The sequence below is a fragment of the Hypanus sabinus genome, chromosome 11 (assembly GCF_030144855.1).
Source record: "Hypanus sabinus isolate sHypSab1 chromosome 11, sHypSab1.hap1, whole genome shotgun sequence".
Taxonomy (NCBI): domain Eukaryota; kingdom Metazoa; phylum Chordata; class Chondrichthyes; order Myliobatiformes; family Dasyatidae; genus Hypanus; species Hypanus sabinus.
This window is the reverse complement of record NC_082716.1, coordinates 8,888,187-8,904,839: the sequence shown is the minus strand read 5'-3', so window position 1 is coordinate 8,904,839 and position 16,653 is coordinate 8,888,187. Positions and strand designations below refer to the sequence as shown.

The 16,653-nt window shown below is 43.6% G+C and overlaps 1 protein-coding gene across 14 annotated transcripts in view; it reads left to right on the top strand.

Annotated features, from left to right (window-relative positions):
• adgrl2a (adhesion G protein-coupled receptor L2a) overlaps positions 1-16,653 on the top strand; it is an 840,245-nt gene that overhangs the window by 603,446 nt on the left and 220,146 nt on the right. For all 14 annotated transcript variants that reach the window (XM_059983762.1, XM_059983755.1, XM_059983763.1 and 11 more), the window contains one exon: positions 5,977-6,190. In XM_059983762.1, coding sequence (XP_059839745.1) covers positions 5,977-6,190 — 214 coding nt within the window. The remainder of the gene's footprint in view (positions 1-5,976; positions 6,191-16,653) is intronic.

Genomic DNA, 16,653 nt, shown 5'->3' with positions numbered 1-16,653 from the left:
AGGGAGGTGCAGAGGCCCATATTTTGGAGCTTATTGATTAGAACTGAAGGTATGATTATGTTGAAAGTTCTGTAATCAATAAACAACATAGATATTACTATCCTCCAGGTGATCCAAGGCCAATTGGCGAGCCAGTGAGATTATATCCACTGTAGACGTATTATGGTGATAGGCAAATTGCAGAGGACACAGGTCTATGCTTAGGCAGGAGTTGATTCTGGCTATGTGCAACCTCTCAAAGCACTTCATCACAGTAGATGTGAGAGTCACTGGACAATAGTTGTTCAGGCAACTCACCGTGGTCTTCACAGATACTGGTATGATTGTCACCTTTTTGAACCAGGTGGGGACCTCTGACCGCAGACAGATTGACGACGTCCTTGATCACACCTGCCTGTATTTGACACAGCTTTTCAGGTACTCCATCGAAGCCTGACACCTTGCGAGGGTTCACCCTCTTGAAAGATGTTCTGACTTTGGCCTCTGAGCCAGAAATCACAACCACCAGACGCTGCAGGGATTTGCACAGGTGTAATTTTGTTGTGCCTTTGAAAGCATGCATAGAATGCCCTGAGCTCACCTGGGAGTGAAGCTTCACACCCATTTATGATGTCAGGTTTCACTTGGTAGGGTGTAATGGCCTGTGAACCCTGCGAGGGCTGACATGTATCCAATTCTGCCACTAACCTCATTTGGATTTGAGGACTCATTTACCTCCTCACTGCAGATGGATTTCAAAGTCTTTCATAATGGTTAATAGAGGTGCTGTCACTGTAATCACTGCCATGCACATGAAATTTTATTGCATTAATGTTTAAAAATTACGAGCATTACAGACCCCATCATGATTGATGGAGTAGCTGGGGCAGCTGACAACACAGCCCGGCTTCCTCTGATGCACTTGCATTCATTGATAATCCAGACAAAATTTAGCTCTGTGCAGCCCCAAATCTTACTCCACCCTGAGGGTGGGAGAGGAAAAATCGCAGGGGTAAAATGGGAACAGGAGATGGACAACTTCCACCAATATTTGGTGTGTCCCCGTTGACACCCCCCCCCCCACCACTTTATCACAGATGCACCATGAAGAAGTGTTGTGAAAAGCCAGAATAAGTAGAGAAATAAGTAATCAGGAAATGGGAGCTGGAATTTCTGGGGAACGTACTGAGGAAAGAAAAACTCAAATGTCTTACAGTAACAGGAAAAACTGACGAAAGAACAAGTTGCAGTCGACAGCACATGACGTTCATATCTTACATCAAGGGATGGACAGGCAAACGTTTTGAAGAGCTTATTGGAGCTTCTTAGAATAAAGATAGATGGAAGACCACGATCGCCCAGCCCACATCGTACAAAATGGCACGTGATGATGTTGACCATTATAAGGCAACCAGAACTGAACAGAGAGTGGGCTTGTACCAGAATTGTATGGATCTGCAGCATTACTTCCTGGCTTTTGAACTCATGTCCCAACTAATGAAGGCAAGCAGGAAAGATATGGAAGCTTTCGAGAGAGTGCATAGGAAGCTGCCTGGATTAGAGAGCATTTCGTATGAGGATAAGATGAAAGATTTTCTCAACAAGTGAAGGAGGATAAGAGGTGACTTGACAGAGCTGTACAAGATGATAAGATTGAGTAGACGGCCGGGGACTTTTCCCCGGGACAGAAATGACTAATATAAGGGGCATCATTTTGAAGTGATTGAAGGATAGTATAGGGGTGGGTGGGGGAAGGGCTTTTATAGTGAAAAACAGATAGAAGATGTAAAGACTGAAAAAGAAGGACTCTCAAAGGGGAGGGTTTGATCTTGCAGTTGTTAAGTTCAGCAAAACATTGTGGGCTAAGGGACCTGTATTGTGCCAGTGTGTAAGGGAATCCATGGTAAAAGGACCAGACAGAGAAAGGAAACTGAGACCAAGATCAGATCTGCCAACGTCTTACTGATTGCAAAGGAGACTTGAGGGGCCATTTGGTCAAAGCCTTCCCCTGCTTCAAATGTTCTTATGCTTTTAAACGTGAGCCCTCACCCAGTATTAAAAACAATCTATCACTGTTTGCCTAAATAAAAGCCTTTATGATCTTGTAAATCTTTACTAGACCAACCTGCAGCCTTCTCTACACCACAGGAGTATGGAGAGGAAGGGTCTTGCAAAACTCTTAACATCAATTCTTTCCTTAAATCGATGACTCGTTATCTCCTTAATATCTGAATTTTTGTGAAGTAGGCCGAGGAGTGATCAATTGATTTCAATGCAGATAAGTGTGAAGTGATGCTTTTGGAAAGTCAAACGAGTGTAAATTTATCAAGTTCATTGTCATTCAACTGTACACATGTATACCGCCAAATGAAACAACAGCCCTCCTGATCAAGGTGCACAACACAGTACACATAACTTCACACACGGTGCATAAAGAAATATGACCTTCAACACATAAAGTTAGTACACTATGAACGGTTGGGCACAAGGGAGTATAATGGGTCAGGAGTGGGTAGGAGTACAAGTGCATGGTTCGTTGAAAGTGGCGTCAGAGATAGGCAGGTCAGTAAAATTGGCAATTAGAATGCTGGACAATGAGTACAGTCAGCCCTCCTTATCCGCGAGTTCCACATGCGTGAATTCAACCAATCGCGAAAACCCAGAAGTGCTCTTCCAGCACTTGTTGTTCGAGAATGTACAGACTTTTTTTCTTGTCATTATTCCCTAAACAATGCAGTATAACAGCTATTTTACATAGCATTTACATTGTATTAGGTATTATAAGTAATCTGGAGATGATTTAAAGTATACGGGAGGATGTGCGTGGGTTATCATGGATCAGGATCGAAAAAAATCAGAAGTTCTTTTACTAAGTAAGTCAGAACAGGTACATCCGGTATTATTTAGCGTCAGTTAGTCGAACATTTGTCTTCGTATATAGTATATATTTTACTTTTCTATGCATATAAAACACTTAAGAACATATGCTTCAGTGCCGGGCTCAGGAAATTCCCAAGTTCGATCAGTAACAGATCGCTATCAAGTGCGCTCTCCACCATGACGGGTTGACGTGGAGGATCAAAAACCCAAAACCCCAAAACCCAATAATTAAACCACTGCGTTGCTTAGTAATAATTGTAGCTTTCATTGGGGCAGAACCTTTCTCATTTTATACTTTAAAATTGTTCTGATTGTTGACTGACGTAGCCTAGCGCTTTTCCAATGAACAATGGCGTTTCACCTCTTTCCAATCGCTTTATTATTTCCACTTTATTTTCAATTGTGATCGTGATTATTTTCGTGAACAGAAACACTGCAGATTCAGATCTCTGCCGCCGGGTCCTAATGTCCACTGCACTGAGACAGGTTAAATAAGGTCTGGGGTTCCACTGGTCCTAAGGTCCACTGCATTGAACAGGTTGAATAAGGGACTTGAGCCTGCATGAATTTTGGTATCCGCGATGGGTCTCGGAACCAATCCCTCATGAATAAGGAAGGCCCACTGTATAGGAATTGGGACATTATGTTACAGTTGTATAAGTCACTTATGAGGCTGCACTTAGAGTACTATCTGCAGTTTTGGTCATCCAGAAGCTCTCATTAAACTGGAAAGCATGCATTAATGATTTACATGGATGTCACCAGGATTTGAGGGCCTGAGCAATAGGAGAGATTGGCCAGGTTAGGTTTTTATTCCTTGGAATGTAGGAGAATGAAGGTCGACCTTATAAAATTTGCCATGTACGCCTTTTTCAAACCCTACCTCCCCCAACTTAACTACATGTCCTCCAGTACTTGACATTTCCACCCTGGGGAACAAAACTTTGTATTTATATGCCTTATATATGTATCTCATAATTTTTTACAAACTTCTATCTGATCTTTCCTCAACCTTTGACGCTCCTGAGAAAAAAATTTTGTTTTGTCCAAACTTTCCTTAAGGTCAATTCCCTCAAATGCAGGAAGCATCCTGGTGAATGTTTCCTGTACCTTCTCCAAAGCCTCCACACTGTACCTATTACTCTAAATACAGCCTAACCAACGTTTTATAAAGCTGCTGTATGATTTCCTGACTCTTATACTCAGCACCCCAACCATTGAAGGCAAGCAGGTCACATGCCTTCATCACCCTCTTTGTATACAGTAGGATAAACAAATTTTTGCTCCACATTCAAATCAAAGGTTTAAGTGAATAGATCCGAAAGCAAAACTGAAGCCAAGTTCAGATCTGTCCTGATCTCAATGTTGATGGAATAACTTCTCCTAATCCTTTCTGTTATGTGCTAATGTTTATGCTCCCTCCTGATGTGGAGATTTATTGTAGATTTTCCTCCTCCTTGGCTAGAACCAGTTTTCAGATTAGCTTTAGTTGTCACACGTACATCAAAATATGCGGTGAAATACGCTGTTCATCATCAGTGACCAAAACAGTCCAAGGATGTGCTGGGGGCAGCCTGCAAATGCCACCATGCTTCTGGCACCAACATAGCATGTCCACAACCTACTAACAAAGCAACACACACAAAATGCTGGAGGAACTCAGCAGGTCAGGCAGCATCTATGGAAATGAATAAACAGTCAACATTTCAGGCCGAGACCTGTCTTCAGGACTAACTCAAAGCGACATGTCTTTGGAATGTGAGAGGAAACGTAACTACCTAGAGGAAACCCCTGCACTCATGGGAAGAATGAACAAACTCCTTATGGACAGTGGCAGAAATTGAACCCCGATCTCACAGCTGGTGCTGTAGGGTGTTACACTAACCATGTGACCCTGCTGAATGGCTACCCATTCTCTTCCCAGACCAGATGGACGTTCTTGGCCAAAAACATTGACTGATTATTCATCTCCCTAGATGTTGCCTGACCTGCTGAGGTCCTCCAGCATTTTGTGTGTGTTGCTCTGGATTTCCAGCATCTGCAGAATCTCTTATGTTTATCATGGTGAAGATGCAGGCATGTGGAAATGAAGCCAAGTTCAGACTATAAAACCTGGCTGCATGGTGTACTACCAGTAAGCACTGTCTCATAAGCAATGGGTTGGTCAGCCAGGAGAAAGATGTTAACACTGGTGCTGAACCCAGGGTCTAGACCTGAAACGTCAACCATCCCTCTGCCTCCACAGATGCTGCTCAACCTGTTGTGTCTTAACAACAATTTGGTTTTCGCTCCAGATTTGCAGCAGTCTCTTGTGTTTCCAAAGATGAGTCTTCGGAACTACCTACCCTAGAGGTTTATGCAGGCTGGGTTGCCAAGTATATTCAAGGAAAATTGGTATTAATATTACTTTATTATTAGACCAAAAGATATAGGAGCAGAATTAGGCCACTTGGCCCATTGAGTCTGCTCTGCCATTTGATCAGAGCTGATCCAATTCCCTCTCTACCCCAATCTCGTGCCTTCTCCCTGTATCCCTTCATGCCTTGACCAATCAAAAATCTATCAATCTCTGTCTTAAAGATATCCAACGACTGGCCCTCCACAGCCCACTACGGCATTGAATTCCACAGATTCATCACTCTTTGGCTACAGAATGTCCTCCTCACCTCCATTCTTAAAGGATGTCCACATTATCAAGGCCTTTCAATGTTTGATAGCTTCCAATGAGGTCACCCTTCATTCTTCTGTATTACAGTGACTGGAGGCCCAGAGCCATCGAATGCCCCTCATATGAGAAGCTTTTCAATCCCGGAATCACTTGTGTGAACCCCCTTCGAACCCTCTCCAATGCCAGCACATCCTTTTGTCCAGTTTTCTAACAAAGATTTATTGTAGAATCCTCCTGCTTTTTGTCCCCAACATGTTTTGGCCTCTGATGAGATTTGGTCGGAGCTGTTTTCTTGTCTGCTTATAAAAAAAGGAACCCATATCAGAATCACCGGTCCTGATGAAGGGTCTCACCTCTTTTATCCTCTCTGTAGATGCTGCCTGACCTGCTGAATTCTTCTAGCATTTTCTGTGTGTCATAGCAGAAATTTTCCACTTTGTGTTTTCCAGGCTTCAGCCGAGCTGCCTTGCCTTTTGGCTTGGTCAGACGAGAACTGTCCTGTGAAGGTTACCCCATCGACCTTCGTTGTCCCGGGAGCGATGTCATCGTGATCGAGAGCGCCAACTACGGACGGACGGACAACAAGATCTGCGATGCTGACCTCTTCCAAATGGAGAATGTGGAGTGTTACCTCCCGGATGCTTTCAAGATCATGACGCAGAGGTAAGGTTTAGTCATTCAGCACGTCGCTCAGACTGCTGTTTGGTATCAGTGATGCATATAGAGAAAGTGTACAGTAAAAGGCAGGACTGTTAACAGCATTAATGTGCAGAAAGATCTTGAGATTGTTGGTTTCTGGTGTTTTTGATCTAAGGTTCTTTTGGAAGTCAAGAAAGGAGCCAAAAACTTGCTGCTTCGTGATCATTTTATTAGGTATTAATAGAACAAAGAAAATTCTATATGAACAGTGATAGCGATCTAGGAAGGGAAGGAACAGAAGAAAAAACTATGGTGGCTCAGCACGGTCTGCTCTTTTGAGACTCCATTGATAAGAAGTTTTCCATACAAATTTGTCAATAAAAATTAACTAATAAGATAGCCCCTGCTCAAATAATACAACACTAAAGAAGTTTCCAGAATCATACAAACATAACCACTAGTGGACACAGCAAACAAATGCATAAATGTATTGTAACCACTAGGGGACACACTGAACAACTGCATATACATATGTGACCACTAGGGGGACACACTCAACAACTGCATATACATATTGTGACCACTGGGAAACATACTAAATAGTTAGATGTATTTTGGTAGTTGTCAAAAATACAGGCAGCCATTTAATTATTAAGCTGTAAAGAAAATGACAATTGAACAGTCTACTCCAAAGTGGGGTAAGTGCACAACTCTTTGAAAGTGACCATGCAAGGAGATAAGGTGGCAAAGAAGACATTTGGCCTCAATGCTCAATCATAGGAATTTCTAGTGTTTGTGATTTTGCCTTTGTATTTTGCTTCTGTTGTACTGTTTATTTTGAACACTGAGTCGATTTTAGACCTCACTTTGCACTTGGATATCCCGCCATTCATAGCTCTCTCATTACTACTGGCATTGGAGTGGAGGCTTATGAAAATGATCCTGGAATGAAAGGGTTAACGTATGAGGAGTGCTTGATGGCTCTGGGTTTGTACTCACTGAAGTTTAGAAGAATGAGAGGGCATCTCATTGAAGCCCATCAAATATTGAAAGGCTTAGCTAGAGTGAAGGTGCAGAGAATGTTTCCAGTAATAGGAGATTCTAGGCCTTGAGGGAAAATCCTCAAAATGCAAGGACATCCCATTAGAATGTGATGAGGATTTCTTTAGCCTGAGGGTGGTGAATCTGTGGAATTCATTACCACAGGCAGCTGCGGGGGCCAAGTCAAGCAGAGGTTGATAGATTCTTGATTACTAAGGCTACATCCACTCTAGATCGGACAAATTCATAACCAAAGATTTTCCTTTTTGTTTTGACCCTCTGTCCATACTGAAATGGCATTTTCCTCCCCCAAAAATGGACTTTCCTAAAAGACCCTCCTGAGTGTATAAATTTGAAAATGCCACTTGGGCAAGAGTAGTGTGGACGGGGTAATCAGAGATTTCTAGAAATGCTGTATTGATGTGCCGGAACAGATAGCCTGACGAAGGGTCTCTGCCCGAAACATCGACAGTGCTTCTCCCTATAGTTGCTGCCTGGCCTGCTGTGTTCCACCAGCATCTTGTGTGTGTTGTTTGAATTTCTAGCATCTGCAGATTTCCTCGTGTTAGCGGCATTTCATTGTTTTCTTGAACACAACCCCCACGCAATCTAACAATTTCAGAACAGACGGCAACGAGACTGAAACCAGAAGAGTTAGAAATGTACTCACCAAATACTTTGACCCATAACTTACTGAATAAATAAGCACTCACTTTGCCCTGTTTTCTGTCCTTGCTCGTATGAAGGTGGTTTACCTATTTATGCAAGTACTTTTCTGACAATAGATGTGTAATAGCCTAATGTAACATTGCAGACATGTTTTATCCATTTAACAAAGTGCTTTATTAATACAACAGAGTTAGTCAGTTTTTCAATGTTCGTCGTCAGCCGGGTCATACTGTCCGTGAACTCCCTGTCGGTTGCCTCCATAGGCTCCAGTATCTGTTTTTTTTTAAGTTTTAAGTCCTCCTGTGCGAGAGCCACCAGCTGTCTGTCGTTTCGCAATTTCGTTTTAAGTTTTTCTAGTCTGTAACTGCACAAATGCGCACTTTCACAGCGAGATTCGACCCCAAACATGTCGCATGTTTTCTGTAGATGTGTCCTGCTCATGCCCAGTTGGAGGAAATTTGCCCAAATACCCATTTGAATGTGGACGGAGGTATTTTCAAAAACACTTGATGTGGACGCCTATTATTTTTACGCGAAACCAGCGTTTTCAAAATTATCCGGTCTAGTGTGGACATAGCCAAAGGTTACAGGAAGAAGGCAAGAGAATAAGGTTGAGAGGAATCATAAATCAACCATGTGGAATGGCAGAGCAGAATCGATGGACCAAATGGCCTAATGCTGCCCATATGTCTTATGGGCCTAAGGTCTTCTATACTCTAAGGCAACTCTGGCATTTTGAGCGATTCTCGTGCACAAAATGTCTTCTGTCCTAATGGAAAACAGAACAGATTGTCAATTATACTTTGTGGATTCTCTTGGTTTCTGAGGTCATAAAAGGTGCTATATTTATTAAGATTTAGATCCAGTTCTAATAGAATTGAGCAGTTGATGAATTAAATGAGCTATTGATTTTTTGTTAAATGAACTCAAACAGTCATTTCAAAGTGTGGCAAGGAAATACTTGGTGAATTGGATTTTTAATTATTTACAACTCTTTTTTTCGTTTTGTTGCTTTTCCAAAGATAATTCTCCATCTTATTTATAAATGTTTTGAATGTCTAAGCAAATGGGGAAAGAGGCTCTCTCTTTTCTCAATACAGTCTTCTGTTCTAAAGCCTGCAGATTTTAGAACTCAGACGGCATCCCTCTTTCCAGCACCCCTGAGAGCACCACTTCAGTGTCGGGACAGTCCGACCAGTGAGTGCACAGCAGCCTCTTGTGCACTGTATCCTGATAGTCTAAAGGTTCTCTTCTTACTACATCTGCACGGTGTGTTTCTAGGATCCTTTAAAATCTAAACCCTGTATTTGCATACTGCCTTTTGCTAAATACACACAACCATCTTTGGATGGATGTAAATTCAGACCAGACCATGTGAGGAGTTGTGAGAAAGAGGTCCCTTCCCCTTTACGTTGGGGACCTGGGGCAGAAGGTGATGCTGTAAGGTATTTTTGTGTCAGTTCACTGACTGCCCTGCTACGTGTTCTCTATTGTGGCCTGGAGGCATCGGCGTGCAGCATCCACATGGAGTGGGAGAGAGCGCAGCCCCTATTTGACTATCTGCAGAGGCTGCTCCTCAAGTTCTGGGCACAGTTCAGTGTTGCGCTCCTGATCAGCTGATAAAGAGGGGAGAGGGGGCGCTCGCGACATCTCCCGGTCGGCATGCTTTTGGGTTGTCCTCTTTCAGGGAACGATGCAGGTCTTTGTGTTCAACCACACTCCCAAGACCCCTGTCATTTTCTGTATGAGTTCCGCCCCGGTTAAATTATCCAAAAAGCATCACTTTGCATTTGTACTGTGCTCAGTTCTGGTCGCCTCACTACAGGAAGGATGTGGAAGCCATAGAAAGGGTGCAGAGGAGATTTACAAGGATGTTGCCTGGATTGGGGAGCATGCCTTATGAGAATAGGTTGAGTGAACTCGGCCTTTTCTCCTTGGAGTGACAGAGGATAAGAGATAACTTGATAAAGCTGTACAAGATGATGAGAGGCATTGATCATGTGGATAGTCAGGGGCTTTTTCCCAGGGCTGAAATGGTTGCCACAAGAGGACATAGGTTTAAGGTGCTGGTGAGTAGGTACAGAGGAGATGTCAGGGGTAAGTTTTTTACTCAGAGAGTGGTGAGTGTGTGGAATGGGCTGTCGGCAATGGTGGTGGAGGCGGATACGATAGGGTCTTTTATGAGACTTTTGGATAGGTACATGAAGCTTAGAAAAATAGAGGGCTATGGGTAAGCCTAGTAATTTCTAACATGTTTGGCACAACTTTGTAGGCCGAAGGACCTGTATTGTGCTGTAGGTTTTCTGTGTTTCTATGTAAAATTCCATCTGCTATCCCATTTTCCCAGTTGATCCAGATCCTGTTGTAACCTTAGGCAACCTTCTGATGAATGGGATGAATGACCGTTGGAAGGATTCTGTAATACTGCTTAATGGCACAAAACATTTGTGTCAGTAAACTCCCCCTCCAATAAACAGTAGGCAGGCGAATTCAGTAGAAGAGGCCACCATGTTGACTTGCAAGGTGGCTCTCCCCCAGGATAGTTACCTGAGTTTGAAAGATACAACAGCTTGGAGTGGTCTCCCAAAATTATGAGGAAGCAATATTTAAGGAGAATAATGTCTGCAGTTCTGGCCACCTACCAATATGAAAGATATCAATAAGATTGAAACAGTATGGAGAAAGTTTCACAGGATATTGTTGGTACTTGGGAACCTGAATTGTAGAAAAATGTTAAATAGTTTAGGACTTTACTCCCCGGAGCGTAGAAGAACAAGAGGAGATTTGATAAAGATATACAAAATGATGAGGTGTATAGATAGAGTAAATGAAAACAGGCTTTTACCACTGAGTTTGGGTCACATTACAACCAGAGGTCATGGGTTAAGGGTGAAAGGTGAAATGCTTAAGTTCAACCTGAGGTGGAATTTCTTTACTCAGAGCTTGGTGAGAGTATGGAATGAGCTGCCAACCGAAGTGGTGGATATGAGTTTGATTTCAATATTATAGGAAAGTTTGGATAGGTACAGTACACCAGTGGGAGTGGGGCTATGGTCCAGAAACAGGTGAATAGGACTAGGCAGAGTAATAGTTTGGCATGGACTAAATGTGCCGAAGGTACTGTTTCTGTGCTGTTGTGTTCGATGCTATGACTGTGAGAAGCACCATAAGATTCGCTAATTAAAATTTATACACTGTTAAGCTGTGGCAGCAGAGGACAGTTTTTTATGGAGTCTGATGGAATTCTGCCATCTCTCTCCTGAGAATATCAATGCCTGTCAAGCAACAAAAACTTTCATCTTTTCTTTTCCGATTTTGGTGCACGGATCCTTTTACTGTGGCTGAACATGAAGGAATGAATTTAGAATGTGTGTCTGGATGTAATTTGGCACCGGCCACAGAGAATCTGTGTCTGCCATGTTCACTGACAGCTTCAGAACAGGCAGCCACACAATGGCGGCATTCGTTGGCAGTTTGACACTTTTCCCTCTGCCTGGGTAGCTGTACTTTACCAGATGTCAGTGGGGCCACAGGGGTGAAGCAATGGTGGACGGTCCACCTCCTGTATCTTGCACTGTACTGCTGCCACAAAACAGCAGATACCTTGATAATAAGATTGCAGGAACATCAATTTCTCTAGCTTCTGGAAACAACCCCCCTCTGTTTTCCAACCCTTCTTGTGTTGTTTCCACGAATTCTGGAGGCCCTTTCAGCCATTCTCTTACACAGCCTTCACTTACCCCTTCCTCTGCATCCCCACCTCCTTCCCTTTCTCCCATGGTTCTTCTTCCACCCATCCCCTCCCAGCTTTTTACATCTCAGCCCTTGGTGCCTGAACTTCATTTGCAAGAATGAGGAATGCAAGGGGAGGCACGGTAGAATAATGCTACAGTGTCAGCGACCGGTGCTGCTATCTGTAAGGAGTTTGTACCTTTACCTCGAGGTTTCCCTCCGGGTGCTGTGGTTTCAACCCCACCTTCCAAGGGTTAGTGAGTTGTGAACATGCCTTGTTGACTCCGGAGATATATTGACCCCAGCACATCATCAGACTTTGCTGGTCGTTGATGCAAAATGACACACCTCACCTTGCGTTTCGATGCATTTACTTGTGACAAATGAAACTAATTACACTTGAGATTTTCACTTCCTTCTCAGCTGTGCAACAACAGAGGATGAAATTTTAGAAAAGCTGAAGATCCTGGAAAATCTGAGTTTAAATCAGAAAATACTAAAAAAAAAATCACAGACAATATCTGTCGAAAGAGAAACGGTTCCTAGACCCTAGGAAAGAGAGATAGCTCTTGGAGTTTATAGGGATAAAACAAATTAGGGACTGAGAACCCACTCCACTGCGTTTAGGAGCCCGATTCATTCACTGCATGATCAATTGGCTGCATGTGTACTTGCCACAGTCTCACAATCGATTCAATGCAGTTCATGTTTATAATTGTCACATGTATTGAGATTTACCAGAATATTACCTGCACTTAGGGGCCTAAGTTACAAGAAGAGGTTGCTTCAAGTTGGACTTTAATTCCCTGGAATTTAGGAGATTAAGGGATGATGATCTGATAGAGTCTTCGGGCTCTCTATATGTGGCCTCTCACCCTTTTGGCGTAGGCATTCAAATGCACGTGTTTTCATTTCTGAGGGGCCTGGTTTGTCGGTCCCACACAGTAGGTTGTCCACTGTGTACTGCTACTTACATGATTCAGTAGAAATATTTAATCATACCCACTCCATTGTCATTCTGGCTCCACACATATGTAACAAAACCAATTCCAATTACCTCCACCACACATAAAAGGATTCAAAGTACATTTATTATCAAAGTATGTCTGCAGTATTACAACCCCGTTTGTCTCCCCACCAACAGCCATGAAGCAAAGGAAGCCATGGAACCCAATCAAAGAAAATCATCATCCCCCTCACCCCCAGCCCCACACAAATGGTATCAAAAAGAACGAGTGAAAATACAGAATATAAAACACAAGAATGAACGAGTCCATATTCAGTTCAGCTCAGTGTTCATGATCTGCAGGTCACCCCGGAAGCGACATCATAATGTTCACACACGCTGTTAATCTGTCATAATTTTCTCCCTCATTTATTTTATCCCTATGAACTCCAGGAACTCTTGGTGTTTCCAAGATCTGATAAGATCATGAGGGTGAAAGCACGTAGTCTTTTCCTCAGCGAGGGGGTGTTAACAACAAGAGGGCAGAGTTTAAGGAAAGAGGTTTAAAAGGGACATCACGCAAAGAATGGTGCATATTTGGACTGAATTGTCAGAAAAGAGGGAGATGGCAGGAGGCTGGGGCCTAGAGTGAAATGGATCAGCCATAATGAAATGGCGGAGCTGACTCAATGGGCCAAATGGCTTAATTCTGTTCCTATATCTTAGGGCCTATGGTTTTATCGAAATAGTGGTTGGCATGGGCAACATTAGAAACACTTAAAAATCCATCTAGATAAATACATTTCTAAGACGGGTTTACAGGAATATGAGCTTTTGTGGGCAGATGGGACTACAGCTCATTGGCATCACAGTTGGCTTGGATGGGCTGGGCCTAAGGTGCTGTACGACTCCATGAGGTATTGTCATATAAAGTTTCCTTTTGCATGCCATCCATGTACTTACTTACCTACGTCCATTATGCCACTGGCATTTAGGGCAGTAATGCAGGTCCTCCATCTCCATCTATGTAAAAGAATTCTTCATTGTTGCTCCCGTAAACAACTTTTTGACCAGTTAGGGTTGTTGGCCCTGAGCTGAACCCCTGAACCTGCAGGACCAGTGGACCACTCTTAGTCTGGCCTCTACCCTTTGACATCTGTGGCATGGGTGACCCTACCATAAAGCCCTGACTCCAGCCAACATAGCTCTCCAGGTCATTGAGGTAAACAGTCCTCAAAACCCAATGACAAGTTTGTGGTCCTCTTGGAGGGCCACCCATGTAGATCACATCAAAACAAAGTAGTACAAGGGAAAGGTTCCATCATGGCCTTTAGGATTAGGAAGTTGGTGAAAAAAGCTATAGGTGGATGTGGAGACAAAAGACTGTTGGTTTGTAATTGGAGGGTAACATTAATTGTGATCCATGCTAGACATTGTGGGCCAAATGGTTTCTTCCTGTGTTGTTCAGTGTACCTTTGATGGTATGATCCATCTGGGAATGGTTGGCTGGTACTTTCCACCTGTTAGGAGTAGCTCTACATAAACATACACGAGGAACATCAGGGGCCAGTTTCTGTGCTGTACAACTCAACTACATTTAGACTCAGCTAGTCATTATTACAAGCAGGATGCTGGAGGATCTCAGCAGATTGGGCAGCATCTGTGGAGGGGAAATAAACTGTCGATGTTTCAGGCCGAGACCTTCTTCAGAACTGGAAAGGAAGGGTGAAGAAGCCAGAATGAAAGGGTGGCGGGAGAGGAAATAGGACAAGCTGCAAGGCGATAGGTGAGAGCAAGTGAAGGAGAAGGTAGGCTGATGAAATAGGAAGCTGGTAGGTGATGACTGGAAAAGGTAAAGAGCTGAAGAAGAAGGAATCTGATAAATGAGGAGAGTGAACAGTGGGAGGAGGGGCAACTGAGGGAGGTGATGGGCAGGCGAAGAGAAGAGAAGGGGCAAAAGGGGAACCAGAATGAATGGAAAAAGAGAGAAGGGGGAGGGGGAGAAATCGAAGTTCATGCCATCTGTCGGAAACTACCCAGACAAGATTTGAGGGGTAGCACATCCTACCTGATGGAGTAGCCCTTGCTTTTAAATTTCACCCAGCCCTTTCTCCTCACTGTTGCTGCAACTCAGAGGTCCTGATGGTGGGATGCAATCACTGCTGGTCAGACATTGGCTGGCGTCTGGTGTCTGCAGTAACTGGGTTAGTGGCAGACCCTAACAAGACCTTCCTCTTGCAGGTGTTTGTCATTAGCTGCGGGATTTTTAAGACCAGCACTAAGCTGAAACATATTTGAAGATTAAGATGAGAGTAATGGCTTTTATAAATATCTGTTTGTGCAGGGTTTTTATTTAGAAAGGCTGATGCAACAGATTTGAAACATTGTTGGAACACGATATGCCTGCAAGTAAGACAAGACATAAGAACAGAATTCGGCCATTTGGTCCATCAAATCTGCTCCCTGTAGCCTTTGTCTCCCTGACCAGTCAAGAACCTATCAACCTCCATTTTAAATATATTCAATGATTTGGCCTCCACAACTGCCTGTGGCAATGAATTCCACAGATTCACCACTCTCTGGTGAAAGAAATTCCTCCTCACCTGTGTTCTAAATGAATGTCCCTCTATTCTGAGGCTGTGCCCTGTTGTCCTAGAGGAAAAGGGTGCAACAAGGACCCTGGAGGATTCTATGGACAATGCTGAGATGTTCTTTTCCTTGCAGAGCCCAGGATCCTATGACATGAATGGAAGAGATGGGTGGTCTCTGGAAATATGACAGGCCTGGGGCAGGGATGCTATTTTAGATTCATAGGGTCATACAGCATGAAAACAGGCACCAGCCCAACTTATCCATTCTGACCAAGGTATGAGCCTATGAGCTCTACCTCACTATTCCTTTTTTGCACTATTTATCTGTTTATTTTTTTATTGTAACTTATAGTATTTTTATGTCTTTCTGCCACAAACCACAAAACAACAAGTTTTGAGTGTGCGCCCTTAACTCCTGGTGGAGCCATGAGAGCGCCATCTTTTTGCCCCGATCTTTTTGATGATTGCTCATCATCTTGGGCATCTGAAACCTAGCGAAGCCCATCCCTCTCCAGGTTTTATTTTTACAAGGTCGAGTTGCTAGCTCAACCCAGGCATGGACGGAGAGCATGCAAGGGAACTGGCCGGATTTGAACTTGGGACCTTTCACCCCAAAGTCCAGTGCTGATGCCACTACACCACCAGCTGGCCTTTGTGACATATATCAGTGATAATAAACCTGATTCTGATTCTGAATGCAACAGTGGACCCACCAGTCAGGAGAGTACAGGGAGATTGTGAGATTGTTCCAAACTCAGGGCCAAAATCAAGGAAGGTGGTAAATCTTCACAGACTGCCAGCGTGCCCCCATCTCTGCAAGAATGTCCCACTGTGAGGATACACACGGAAGAGCAACACACAGGTCAGCTGGTCAGGCAGCATCTAAGGAAATGAATGAACAGTCGACCTTTTGGGCCCCTTCCTCAGGATTGAGAAGGAAAGGGGAAGACGCCAGGCTCAAGATGTGGGGGGTGGGGAAGGAGGATAGCTGGAAGGTGATAGGTGAAGCCAGGTGGGTGGGAAAGATAAAGTACTGGAGAGGAACGAATCTGATAGGAGTGGAGAGTGGACCGTAGGAGAAAGGAAAGAAGGAGGGGACCCAGGGGGAGGTGATAGGCAGGTGAGAAGAGATGAGAAGCCAGAGTGGAAATAGAAGAAAAGGGGAGGGGGGAATGGAAGAGATAGTCTGGTTAAATCACTAATCATGCTGAATATAAAGTGGTGACATCAGAATAGTTGCTGGTTATGACTGGAAGAGAAGCCATCTAATCTTATATCAAATAGTTTTCCTTTGAGGTCTGCATCATGGAGTTGTAGAACACTACAGCATAGAAACAGTCCTTTTGGCCCATCTAGTTTTTGCCACACTTGTTATTCTCCCTTATTCCATTGACCTGCACCTGGACAATAGCCCTCCTTATTCCTCCCATCCATGTATCTATCCAAACTTCTCTTAAATGTTACAATTGATCTCACATCCACCACTTCCACTGGCAGCTCGTTCCACA